A 14261-nucleotide genomic window follows, 5' to 3' on the forward strand; every position below is an offset into this window, starting at 1 on the left:
ATTTGCCAGACATTTTAATAGTAATTTGTAAAGTTAAGTTTAGCAAATTAAAGTAACTGTAATACCAAAAGATGCGTTTGTTGGCTCTCTTTTTAAATAAAGGTAAATTAGATTTTCAGCCACAGTCAAAGAGGGGTCTGAACATTTGTGGGCTTCCACGTGGAAGGACTGTCCACTCCGATACAGCGGTGTGCACGAGGGAGGAACACTACAGTCAGGGGAGACGTTTGGCCTTAACATCTGTTCTCCATCTTCTGAGGAGCAGACTTTCAGGGGCACACAGGTGGTGTCAGCCATGGATATTTGGGGATAAGATGGATGTGGGCGTAGGCTCATTTAAACACGTTTGTTGAGTGTTTAAAATCGCTGTGATGATCTTATCTGTGTGAGTTTTGTACACATACTTAGTTGATCATATTCTTTGTTAATAAAGTTTCATCCTCTTTTGCACCACATATCACACGGGGTTACTTCCTGAAACCCACCAACAGCTCCATACGCCCACTTTCATATTGCATTGAGCCCCTTTTTAAAACATAGCAGCAGTTTTAATCGCTCATTTTCACCGAATTCCCGAAGTCACAAACATTTAACGTGTCATATGACAGTAAATATTTTTAGAAAGCTGCAAGGAGCAAACTACAAACTCTACATCGGACTGAGTACGCGTGCTTCAATGGGCTTTGAAAGGAAATAAGTAAGAAAAGCTGAAGGGACAATAAGAAAAATAAGCACAAACTTTGACATCTTTAACAGCAACATCAGATTTGTTTTATATGAAAGATTTTCAACCAAACCACAACACCATGAAACTTTGTCTTTTTCTTTTTCGATTGGAGACAATAATTGAGAGGGGCGGCTCCAATAAGGGCAAAATCATGCCATTTGTCTCCCAGTAAGAAGTGATATACCTCATGGGTCTGTGAGAGGAACTTCCATCCTATTCTAACATCCAAGACAGTCTACAGCAGTAAAATCAAAATCTTCATTTGCACTGCAGCTGCAACAAATCAGCAAAAGCCGGTAAAATGCAGTAAAACAGCCGTTTCTGAGTGTCATTTCAGTTCTGGATGCAAAGCCTGCTTTAAGCAGAGGCTAATAAAATCTTTTAGACTTTTCCTCGTTGTCCCACCAGGTAAATGCACGAGCACAGATCAGTCCCTGACAGTCGAACCACGAAGAGACCTTCAGCTGCCACCGAGCACAGGAACACCAAAAGCTTCCAGGTGTAGGTCGACTTCCAGGCTGTTCCAGGCATCAGTGGGTGCAATAAATCCAACCGTGCCCCGGTCATAAAGTGAACTGAAATGCATCCTGGTCAGATGCACATCAGTTTAAAAAAAAAAAAAAAAAGGCTAAAAGCCTTGGAGATCCTGTAGATCATTCCATGCAGTTTCAGTCTTTTTTCAATGCGACTCAAATTCAATTTAACATGCGATTCATCCAACTGTTAATTTTCATCCGCTTATCCGGGGTCGGGTCGCAGAGGCAACAGCTCCCTTATGTCATATAAAAATAAATTGTATTTTAAAAAACTGTACATGCTTTATATACATTCAGGCAAAGAGCATCATGATGTCATCATTATGTTAGGGAGGGAGAAACTGAACATGAGGAATGAACCACATGCAAACATCTATGACAGCAACATAACGCTCAGCCCATAAAAATGTGACCAATCATGAGATTCTTCAACCTTTGTACTTTTCTTATGAACCCAGTTTGTACACATCGCAGTGTGTTTTTCACCATAAATGAGTTTTATACAGAACATTTCACCAACTTTGTGCTGAATGGCTTTCAGTCCAAAACCTGGAGCAGCTCTAAAGTTACATTAAGTCATCGATTAGCTTCTTCAGCAGTCACATGTCTCTCTTTATGATACACATCTACTCTAAGAGAGAAACCCAGATCTCCATTCGTCCCTCACTCGTGAACAAGACCCCGAGATACTTGAACTCCTCCACTTGGGGAAGGATCTCATTCCCGACCCGGAGACGGCGTTCCACCCTTTTCCGGCAGAGGACCATGGTCTCAGATTTGGAGGTGCTGATTCTCATCCCAGCTGCTTCACACTCGACTGCGAACCGCTCCAGTGAGAGCTGAAGGTCACGGCCCGACGACGCCAACAGAACCACATCATCCGCAAAGAGCAGGGACCCGATTCTGAGGTCCCCAAAACGGACTATATTGTTGGTCTCAATGAAATATGCTGTAATACTGTGGAGGGAAATAAATTGACTTATTTTTTGGAGATTTACTGAGACATCCCATCATTTAGACATCAGTCATTAAACATCTTCTGTCTCACCTGCTGCTGTTGCTGCTGCTGGCCTCAAATTCTTCTTTTCTTCTTCTCCTTCTGGAGTTTGTGGACTCGCTTGTTTGTCTGTAAAACACAAAACATCTTACACACTGGGCTGAAAGAATAAATGAGTAAATTAACAGAAATCTATTGTCCTCACCTCTGTTCGGATAGATCATCTGTTTGCAGAAAACTACATATACACCCAGGCTTGTTAGTAATAATACTACTAAAAAAACTGAAACAGCGACAGCAAATCCTGTCCTGTTGGACGTATTTTCTCCACATTCTGCATCAGCTGAAGAATTTCCTGCTTTTATCAGCTGAAGGTTTTCTGATTCACATCTGGAATGACAGAGGGACGTTATTTAAAGATGATGTTCAGATGCAACCGATTCCCTGCTGTTCCAGGAGATTAAAGGTGTTCACGCCTGTGATGAGGAACTACTTACTGAGTGTGTGGCTGACAAGATGTTAATGTTCCATCTGAAAATGTTCCACTGCTGCAGGCAGAGCACTCAGAGTCTGTGGAGGCTGTTCCTGAACAATCACAGATCATATGTGGAAAACAGTTCAGCACACTGTTTAAAACTCAGCTCTGATCCTGAACTCATGTGACCTTTAATGTGAACGTTAGAAAACACACCTCTGCTGCTGATGTATTGTCCCGGGTCACAACTCTTGTGTTTCTGAGCTTCTGCACAGCCACTTTTTGTAGGGTCAACACAGAAGAATCCCTCCATTGTTCCACAAACTGTATCTGATGTTGGTGCACAGCTCTGCTTTACCTTCAGCCCTGAACCCGTGAACACAGGCACAGGTTATGATACAGACACAAAACTTTATGTTATCTGATATAAAACATGGTTTTAGTCCGATGCAACAGCTTATCTGGTTTATAAGTTCTTGGAAAACATCCACAAAAAGCATCCTTTGAATTAAAGTTGAAATAGTCTGTATTTTCCACACAGTAGATGTTTGATTTAAAAAAAAATAAATTGCTAAAAAATAAAAAATATCATCAGAAATCCACCTGAATCACAAGTTGTACATGGAACACACTCCTTGAGTTCATTAAATTTGTCCATATATGTTCCATCTGTGCAGGGAAAACATGATGTGCTTTTTAACTCGTTGCACTCTGATTTGATTCGACTTCCTGTTGGAAAGAAAATGATTTTAGTCAGAACAGTCTTATTGTTACTGAAATAGAAAATGCAGTCAAAACTCCAAGAAGAGATATCCCCTCCCTCTTCTCTCCTATCTTAAATTCCCATTCTTATAGACTGTTCATTCATTCTGAAGCTGTAGCTCAGAAGTTTCTGAGGAAAAGTTTTCATTCGTGAACAAACAGCAGCTAAAATAGCAGAAAGAAAACAGGAGGAGAAGACGAGTAAAAACCAAAGAGATGACGAGTTAGTCTCTTACCAGGAGGACACAGAGGACAGCATTTGTTCCCTGTTTCGTACTCTGATGGACGGCATGTGAGAGCATGGACAGAGAACGCTCTCATCACAACCATCTGTGAGGAGGAAGAACAGTTTTTCATTATGACTGAAGTTTTCTTTTACTGACACCATATTTATTCTGTTTTAAAGCAATGATGGAGAAATAAAGACTAGAGGACACCAGATATGTTCCCTCATCCTGCATTGAGGCCCTTTTTAAAACATAGCAGCAGCTTTAATCTCTTATTTTCACTGACTTTTGTGTGAAAACTTAAACTTTACATTCAGGGTCGGAGAGAAAGAGTGAGAGAAGAAGATGCTGCCTGTTAAATCCAAACTTTCCTTAATAATCCTTTCTAACTGCAGACATTTTAACTTCTCAGAGCAAGAAAACCACAAGTTGGATTAATTACAGTATGCTCAGCTCCCCTTAATGCACCAGTAAGCATGTATGAAAGTGAACCAGCACGCTCAACATAGGACCTTCCCAAAGTTAAATGCATTCATCATCAGAACACCTCCACACTTCCTGCTGTGACATATCAGAGTGTCTGCTGTCTACTTTCTGTAACAGGGAACGTTACCAGCACAGATGCAGCTGCTGTCAAAGCTTTTCCTCTTAAAGTCATTTTATGATGCAGGTTTAAAGTTTCCTGCAGCTGGAGACACCATCTCACTGAGATTTGGGATGAAATTAGTCGGAATGAGAAAAACCACCGACGACAATCTGCAAAGAAAAAGGAAATCACACATAAGCTGCATGAACCCACAGGGACTCTGGTTACTGTGGGTTACTGGTTACTGGTTACTGGTTACTGTGGGTTACTGGTTATGGGTTAACAGCCTGAAACTTGAGCTGCAAACATTGTTTGTTTCATTTTGCTTTCGAGACAAAGAAAAAATAAATCTGCCACGAAGCTCATACAGCTCATAGTTCTGCTCAAAGTTTAGATCAGTGTAACTTTATCTGTTTCTTTCCTGCCACAGTCTGTTCTGCTCTTTATGTAACTGAAACTAAGTTTCTGAGCTCAACTTGATTTAAAGATTAGATTAGAACAGTGGTTCCCGAATTGGGCGTCGCGACCCCCGGGGGGTCGCGGGACGCCGAGGGGTGGGTCGCGAAATGATTTTCATAAATCAAATAACTCGGCATACCGTCATTTCCTGTCAAAACGGCAGTTTCAAGCTAGCTACAACGAGGGTAGGTTCACTTTCTGTTTTCAAAACAAAAGCACCTTTTTATCGTAATGGCTTTCCCTATGATAAATGGCAACGGGTATTTTATTTTTGTCAAAATAACCGGAAGTGCGTTGCTCACTGCGGCTAGCTTTATTAGCGCTCGGCCCAGAGCTGAAAAGTGTTCTTGATACTGCAATAAAAATGGTCAACCACATTAAATCGCGTCCACTCAACACCAGGCTGTTTGCCACTCTCTGCAACGAACTGGGATCACAGCATGAGGGCCTGCTGTTCCACACATAAGTCAGATGGCTTTCACGGGGAAATGTTCTCAGCCGCCTGTTTGCTGCGGGACGAGGTGCGCTTATTTCTAATGGCGCATGGGTCCCATCTCGCTGACCACCTGACTGACCCTGCCTGGGTAACAAGGCGTATCTGTCTTGCATTTTTGACAGACTGAATGGACTTAACCTGTCATTGCAAGGTGAAAACACAAGCATCATGTCAATGAGTGATAAAATCCAAGAGAAAACTGGATCGCTGGACTGCACGAGTTGAAATGGACAGGATTGACATGTTTAATGAGCTGGACGAATTCATGGAAGAAAATTATCTGAGTGTTCACATTGTGAAGACGTCAATTACTACCCAACTTCAAGCCCTCCTGGAACACTTTAACAAGTATTTCCCTGAGGAAACGGCTCCGGAACAAAATGACTGGATAAGATCACCATTCACGGTAACCACTGCAAGTCATCTGTCAGCCAGCATGGAGGACGCACTGGTTGAGCTGTCGTGCGACCGCAGTTTAAAGACAGAGTTTCATTCTAAGACGCTTGCTGATTTCTGGATTTCGGTCGAGAGGGAATATCCACAGCTGTCCAAGGCCGCGATGGACGTACTGACGCCGTTTGGCTCCACATACCTGTGCGAAAAAACTTTCTCTGCACTGACATATATTAAAAATAAATACAGATCAGGGCTAAATGTGGAGGATGATCTCCGTGTGGCCGTCTCCGCAATTAAACCGAGAATCGACTTGCTGTGTTCCGCGCATATCGCGCATCCATCTCTGAAATATAGTTGCCAGCAACAATGTACATATGTTTATAACAGTTTGTGGAAATTACCCTGAGATATTCTTCTGTTCAAATGGAAATTAAAGTAATATTTCAAAGTTAAGTTTGCACATGACAGTAATACTGTGCACTCATGTTACATGGATATTATTTTGACTGAGGTATTCTGCTTTTATCAATCAGTAAATTTCAATATATAAAATCACAACAGGCTGCTCTGTTCTTTTGTGTTGTCGTTAAGCCCGTGTTTGGATAAGCCTAGTGGGTATGGCCTGTGCGCACATTTTTTTTTTCCAGTCACATCCGGGGATGGTGGGGGTCGCCAGTCTCATGGCACCGTTATTTTGGGGGACGCGGGTTGAAAAGTTTGGGAACCCTTGGATTAGAAGAACTAACATTATTATAGCACATTTTTAAATACTGGTTTAACCTCTGGACAGAAATCTAAACATAAAAATATAATGTAAAAACGCTCTGTTTACTCAGGTTGTTTGTTCCTGTGTGTGTTTCAACATGATAAACAGGTCACATGACATATTTAGTTGACTTTTCCCGTCATATAATTATGTATGAACAGGCTGAACTTGTTTTCAAAGACAAAGAGCTCTCTCATACAAAACTCTAACCCCACCCATAAGAGATTTCCTGTAGAACAACAACCTTAACTCTATTATCAAACAACACTCAGTATATTCCGTCGCAAAGCAGAGACCTTCTCTGTACATTTCCCGTTTAAATGTATCTGCTCTGCAGCTATAAACTGAAACATCAGACTGCTGTATTCTCCCACATCTTTAGTTCGTCTGAACACAGAAACATTTCAGCCACAGCTGCAGTTCTTTCTTCTCTAAAACGCTGGGTTACAAACACTTCCTGCGTCGCAGTTTTGTGTTGCTGCTGGAACATTAAATCATTTTTACTGGCTTCATAACATCGAGCTGATGACCGAACTGTTGCTGATTCAGAACAGACTGTTTAATAAGCCTTAAAAACACAGAGTGATGCAGAGCTCTTACCGTGGATGGTGCAAAACAGAACTTTACTGCGTCTCACGCTCAGTTAGTGTCGTCGGAAACGTTCTTCTGTGAGGAATAGTCCTGGAAAATAAAAAGGGGCACATTTCATTAATTTTCTTTTCTTTTCATCTGAGAACGAAGCAAGTCCAGCTCTGCTCCTCTTGTGTAACTGACAGCAATCAAACCCGCCCTCACAGTAAAGCCAGCCCTACTTTCTGTGCTGTGCGCGCATACTTTCAGTTTTACAGCATTAACGTTTGAGCGCACACATTTCTTCTGATAAAATTCCACTTTTAAGAAGGTTATATATATTATTCACATAAAACAATATAAAACAAACTCGGGAATCATGCCTTCGAATTACAAAATGAGATCAAAATATTTTTCTTTTAACTTTCATTTCATCCATGACCTTGTCCAGCTGCACAAACAAATCACACATTACTCTGAAAATGGAAATATTATTGAGAGAAAATGCGACTCCAGGACGCACAACAAAAGACCTTTAGTTACCATGATGTCATGATAAAGAATCCTATGATGCGTAAAATCAGTTGATCCTGAAAAGCATTTAAAGACAATCAGAGCGTTTTTTGTTGCCTGTTGACTTTCCGAAAGGTGGAAAAAAAAAAAACTTTTATTCATAACATCGAGCTGATCATAACAGACTGCTTAATAAGCCTTAAAAACCATTCATCTATAAAGTACTAACGATTCAGACTTGAGTAGAAGTACAAGTACTGTATCAAAAAAGTGATTTGAGTAGAAGTGCTCTTTAAGCACCGTACTTAAGTGGAAGTACTAAAGTATTAAACATATTTTGTACTTAAGTATTGCAAGTAGTTTATTTTTAAAATTACTACTCAAGTACTAAAAGTAAAAGTAAAAGTATTGTGTAGTGTAGTTATTAAAGAAATCAGTCGAAAGTTTGAAAATCAAATTGTTTATATTATTCAAAATGTTTGGCTGTAACAGCAGTACAGCGGAGTGTACAAGAGCACCTTAAAACATTGCGCTTACTCTTTTGAACAAAAGAATATGTATTTGTCCCTTCCCCCTTTAAAGCATCTCCCATCACTTCACACATTTTCTTTTCATCCTTGTCATTTTCTTTCAACTTGTTAAAAAAATCTCAAGGCCAGTAGGCCACATACAAATACAAATGCCATGTGAAAACAAAAAGTGATTAGAACACCTGAAAACACTGGGCTTTAGGGCCGTTTCAGACCGGGGCGGCAAAGCGTGGCGGAACGGAAGCGATTTTCACCGGCGGAGGTGAAAATACATGGAAACAGATCTGTCCTTGCACACCGACGCGGCGGTAGCGGCGCGGAAGACGCCTCCGTCCCGAGCTGCTTTTGGAAAAATAGAACTCGAGCGGAGTTTGGACGGCAGCGGCCGGCGGTGTCCCGTTGAAATGAATGGTTAAAAACATAGTCTGTTGGATTTGCAGACAGGACTGGAGCGGAACTACCGCGGCCGCGGACTGTCCGGTGTGAAAAGCCAAGTTGAACACACCGCCTGATAACCGGCGTAAGACTGCTGCCGCACGCCACGCTCTGGTCGGCAGATCCCCTCTCTTTCCTGCTTGTGCTTTTTTTCTCTACAACTTTCCCCTTCTGAAACTATGTGCATGCTTGTGTGTCTCTGTGTGTGTGTTTTTATATGTATGTTTGCATGTTTGTATGCGTGTGTGTTTGTGCATTAATGAGTGTACGTTTTTAAAAGTACTAAACTCATTGAAAATATGTACTGAAGTAAAAGTGGAAGTAGGAGAAAAAAATAATACTCCAGTAGAGTACAGATACAGCATTTTAGTACTTAAGTAGTGAAGTAGTTCTACTTCGTTACTGTACATCTCTGTTAAAAAACACAGAGTAATGCAGAGCTCTTACCGTGGATGGTGCAAAACATAGCACTTTACTGCATCACACGTTCAGTTAAAGTGTCGTCGGAAACGTCAGCTTCTGTGAGGAATAGTTCTGGAAAATAAAAAGTGCACATTTCATTAATTTTCTTTTCGTTTCATCTGAGAACGAAGCAAGTCCAGCTCTGCTCCTCTTGTGTAACTGACAGCGATCAAGCCTGCCCTCACAGTTTCATACAGTAAACCTCCTACTTTTTGTGCTGTGCGCGCATACTTTCAGTATTACGGTATTGACGTTTGAGCGCACACATTTCTTCTGATAAAATTCCACTTTTAAGAAGGTTATATATATTATTTACACAAAACAATATAAAACAAACTCGGGAATCATGGCTTCGAATTTCAAAATGAGATCAAAATATTTTTCTTTTTTTAACCTTCATTTCATTCATGACCGTGTCCAGCTGCACAAACAAATCACACATTGTTCTGAAAATGGAAATATTATTGAGAGAACATGTAATTCTTTGGAGCTACTTTCTTTGTTCTGCAAATATGACCAAGATTAGACTCCAGGACGCACAACAAAAGACCTATAGTTACCATGATGTCATGATAAAGAATCCTATGATGCGTAAAATCAGTTGATCCTGAAAAGCATTTAAAGTCAGATCAATCAGAGCGTTTTTTGTTGCCTGTTGACTTTCCGAACCGTGGAAAAAAAAAACTTTTGTATTACAAAAGTAACTACTTGAGCGCCAGTTAATACCCAAATTACTCGAAAATAACCTATTGAGTTGAAATAATTTGTTGACAGCTTTTTTAACCGTCACAGAGCACGGAGCGAATTTAAACTTGAATACCGTAATACTAAATATATGCGCACAGCAAAGGATATAAAAAGCGGACTTTGACCGCAGTTACTGAACTTGTTTGTCACTTAAGCAAGCTCAATGTTATTCAGGATTCATATCATAGTATCATATGATACTAAGCATCATATGATTCTTTATATTTTTGTTAAAGTAAAGTCTGTTTACAAATTACAAACATTTGGTGTGATTCTGAACAACTTATTGAAACAAAAAGTAAGAGATTAGCCATTATACATTATACGTGTGGGAGAAGATAATTAAATTTACTGATCTGTGACTTTAACTTTCATTATCAGCAACAACAGGGGAATCCTGTTGAGCGCTCGATTTTTGCAAGCACGATTACAGGCTTCAGAGGGAGCTAAAGAATTCAGAATTTTTCCTAAACAACCTATTTGATATTCTACTTCCAGAATCCCATGACAGTTCAAGCTAATATGACTAAAAAAAAGTTGCCGACGGCAGCTTTAATCACATTTAGATGGAAAATCCAAAAATGAATCCAAAAGTAGTGTATAGCTTTTAAAAGGCATTAAAGGCACAACCCCCCCCCCCCCCCCCCAAAATTTTTTTTTTTAAATAAAAAAAAAAAAAAAGCCTGTGTTAATAATGCACAATATAAATAATTATCGGCGTTAAATAATCAATGCGTTAACACGATAATAACGAGTTAACTCGCCCAGCCCTAGTTAAAATCAACTTGAAGTCAATATTCTGGGTGCTTTATCCGTGTGAAGGCAGTCACAGCGCAGTCATGATAACTAAAAGCCCTAAAAATAAAAACTGAATAAATTGTTCAGCATGGGTTTTATTTAGCCTTTGTGTTCATTTTTGTGAGCGTCAAGAAGTTACTAATTTAGTTAATACTTCTTTACTAAACCCCATATTTCCAGTTCAGACACTTTCACTCTCAAACAGTCATCCTGGGAGTTGATTGTGAGTCATGTGAAGCCACCTTTGTCACCTTTGGCTTTGATGAACACAAGATAACCACAAACACAGCTGCGGTCATTTAGCAGAAGTAGTGACGAAATGCAGACATTTCAAGTCAATTTTTCTTGTCAATGCCATATGTGCAGAACACACACAGATTTGTTTTGTCACAACGTCCACATTGAATCGCTTCACCTCCTTGTTGAAGTTCTGACTACCTGATTGTACGGCTCCAAGTTAAGTCCTTCACCCCCACACTATTTCAATGTTGTGCCACATGAACTCACCCACAGATTGCACATAGAGTGGAACATATAGAGTGGAACATTAACCCACAGATTGCACATAGAGTGGAACACATAGAGTGGAACATTAAACCCTAACCACGCCGCTGACCAGAGGGATGAAATGTGAAACGAGATGCAAAGCTTTGTCAGTTGAGCTGGCAGCCAGTTTAACCTGCTGAATCACCATGGTAACTTAAGTTAAGCTTTGTTTCAGACCGAAACAGCATTTAAATGCTGTCCAGCTCTGAAAGTTGATGTTTAACATGGTAACAACATCTAAAGTAAAATAATCGATGTTTCACAAACAGCAAAATCAATAACTTTAATGATTTTAAAAGTCAGTCAGGGGATCACAATTAGATATTTATAAAACTTTGGCATTTCAAAAGTTAAATTTGATTATGAGAAAAGACAATATTCAGTGACCTTTCACTCAGTGGGGTTACACAGCACTGCATCTGATTAAGGGCTAAATTACAATAAGACTGAGCTATTAAGTTCATGGAGACACCTTAATCTGAAAAGAGGTCAACAGGAAGTGGCTCTATTAGCAACAGCTGGAATGGGTACAGCGCCACCTATCATACCGGGGTATGACACGCTTTGTGCCTCTGATCCCATTCATTCACCGCCACATATCCAAGGAGAATTACCCTTGCTCAGATAAGGAGCATAACCCAACTATAGCTGTAATCTAATTAATCTAATCATGTAGACCCAGTGTGTGTTTAATCTCCAACTGACTGCTGAATTATGTCAACTGAGAACATTCAGTTAAAGCGTAATTACCTCCCAAACAAAACAGCTTTCCTTACAGATTAGAATGAGTGGAGCTGAGATGTAAAATGTTTGAATGAAAACGAGCAGAAGTCCCGAAGAGGCCGAAGACAGAATAGAAATAAACTAAATGTAACGTTTTTATATAGTTCTGGTGTTTACACGCCAAATAAGAGGGACAGTTATAGGCACATGTTCTATTAATACTATGGTCATTAATTCTGTATGTTTGAGAATCATGAGAATCTTAATGTTTGTGCAGGTTTAGCCACTATTTTGGTTTAAACTACAACCTTTTGAAATACTGTTGTTCCTTCACAACCAGCAGCTGATATAGCACACTGGAGTGTTCATATAACTTAAAAAACTGCTGGAGGAAGTGTGACTGAAAGTCACAGGTCTTATCATGCGTATGAAACCAGTTTGGAGTGGTTCATTTCTTTCCCTTTTTCATTTCCTGTTATCTTGCTGACCAAAAGAAACTAAACTACTATCAGAGCAGCAGAAAACATTGTGCTCTGGAATGACATGAACTTGACCTTGAACACTGGATAATAAGAAATACTCAGACTGACTGACTCTAAAGTCCTCCCAATGCGTTCACCTCTGATGCCAAAGGGCCCCGACTGTACGCTGTGAGGCCTGCAGAGTGGAAAGGGGTCTGAGTGGTGGAGTGACTCCTGCAGCAGAATGGGCATTTTAGCTCAGGTTAGCTTTAGCTTTAGCTTTAGCTAACCCTGTTATGTATAAACGCTTTACTGCAGCCAGCTTTCCTGTGTTGCTGTGAACTCTTATCTGACTCCTGCTGCTCTCACTTATCAGCCTGTTGTGGGTTTCCGGCTGTTGAACACCACGTCTATTCATCACTTTTTCAGCCCCGCATGGTTTGTTTTGATAATCCTCCAGTCCAAACACAGTTTTAATTTACTGAAAACACACCAAGATATGTTCCAACTGTACAAACTGGCTCACCTCACTGAAAATGAAAGCGTTGAAAGGCAAGAACAGGCGTCTGTAATGGAAGCTTCATATCTGTGGAACATTTATGGAAAAATGCTCCAGTCAAGCCAAACTGGGAGGATCAAATCTACCAAACTATGGAGGATCAAGACCTCAGAAAACCTGCACATATGACAAGTCAGCATGAATGTGCCACGTCAGCAAAATATCAGAGACAAGTCAGCTTCTTTGTGCCATTTCTGCATCTATAAATATTAACCCACATTTCACTTCTCTATTCTTACTTCCTAACTGTTGAAAACCCCTTAAACAGAAAATAAAACAGCAGTTTTAAAGAGTATTCATGACCACAGGTTTGTCAGTAGATATAAACACAAAGTAACCTTCCTCTCCTCACTCTCACACATTTAGCCAAGGACAAAACAACCTCACTCAGCCCTCACACTGTTTAATATACAAAATAAATGAGAAAGTTCATTCTGGAACAGGTTACTCTGTTCATACAACATGCATTTGACAAATACATTTTTTAAAATCATTTTAAAAAGAAGCAGACTGTTTAATAAGCCTTAAACACACAGAGTAATGCAGAGCTCTTACCGTGGCCGGTGTAAAACGGAACTTTACTGAGTCACATGTTCAGTTGGAAATGTAACCCTCTGTGAGGAATAGTCCTGAAAAAAAAAATATTTTCGTTTCATAAGCTCCTTTTATGTAGCTGACAGCGATCAAGCCAACGAACGAAGCAAGTCCAGACCTGCTCCTCTAATGTCACTGACAGATATTAAACCCGCCCTCGTTAGTTAACCTCCTGCTTTCTGTGCTGTGCGCGCATACAATCAGTATTACGGTATTCACGCACAAGTTTCTTCTGATAGAATTTTATATTTGGTCAGAAAATTCCACTTTTAAGAAGGTTAAATATAATATTTACATGAATAAATATAAAACAAACTCGTGTAATTGAGTTTATAACCTTAAAAGTGGAATTTTCTGGCCAAATGTAAAATTCTATCAGCAGAAACTTGTGCACTCATATGTGAATACCGTAATACTAAATGTATGCGCGCACAACACAAAAAGTAGGACTGGCTTTACTGTGTTAAAATAACGAAAAAAGAAAATATCTAAACAAAAAGTCAAACTAATCAAAAACACATGTTCGCTCCCCCCCTTCTCTACTCTAACTTAATTTTTCGCCCAGGCAGGTGCTGAATCAGGAAATGCAGCTCAGTCTGAGTCTGTTCATGCTGCCCTCAGGTGTGCAAACAATGAAAACACACCTCCAGGAAGTAAACCTCAAAGACGGAGATATCAGTGGGCTTTGAAATAATAGAACAAAAGCACAAACTTTGTTGTGTAGAAGTCTTGGAGTTATGTGTAATAAATCAATCGGCCGGGGAGGGGAAAAGACAATCCTCCCTTATCTTTACAAGAACATTCCTTACCAGAAGCAAAGTCTGGGAGGGTGGCTTTCTGCCTAAACCGGCTGGGAACAAGAAGAGAGAAGCAAGCAGCGGATGTGCACTGCGAAG

The 14261-nt window shown here is 40.1% G+C and overlaps 1 protein-coding gene across 1 annotated transcript; it reads right to left on the reverse strand.

Annotated features, from left to right (window-relative positions):
* Nucleotides 1–748: 748 nt before the first annotated feature.
* Nucleotides 749–13496, reverse strand: LOC142390533 (tumor necrosis factor receptor superfamily member 14-like). The gene is made up of 11 exons (XM_075476021.1): nucleotides 13327–13496; nucleotides 8923–9009; nucleotides 7028–7108; nucleotides 4338–4480; nucleotides 3734–3827; nucleotides 3339–3464; nucleotides 2952–3101; nucleotides 2758–2845; nucleotides 2466–2650; nucleotides 2312–2389; nucleotides 749–2220 (listed from the first exon to the last, which is right to left on the reverse strand). The coding sequence occupies exons 4-11, from the start codon at nucleotides 4380–4382 to the stop codon at nucleotides 2186–2188; spliced, it is 801 nt and encodes a 266-aa protein (XP_075332136.1). The 5' UTR covers nucleotides 4383–4480; nucleotides 7028–7108; nucleotides 8923–9009; nucleotides 13327–13496; the 3' UTR covers nucleotides 749–2185.
* Nucleotides 13497–14261: the final 765 nt, after the last annotated feature.

This window comes from Odontesthes bonariensis, chromosome 10 (genome assembly GCF_027942865.1).
Source record: "Odontesthes bonariensis isolate fOdoBon6 chromosome 10, fOdoBon6.hap1, whole genome shotgun sequence".
NCBI lineage: Eukaryota > Metazoa > Chordata > Actinopteri > Atheriniformes > Atherinopsidae > Odontesthes > Odontesthes bonariensis.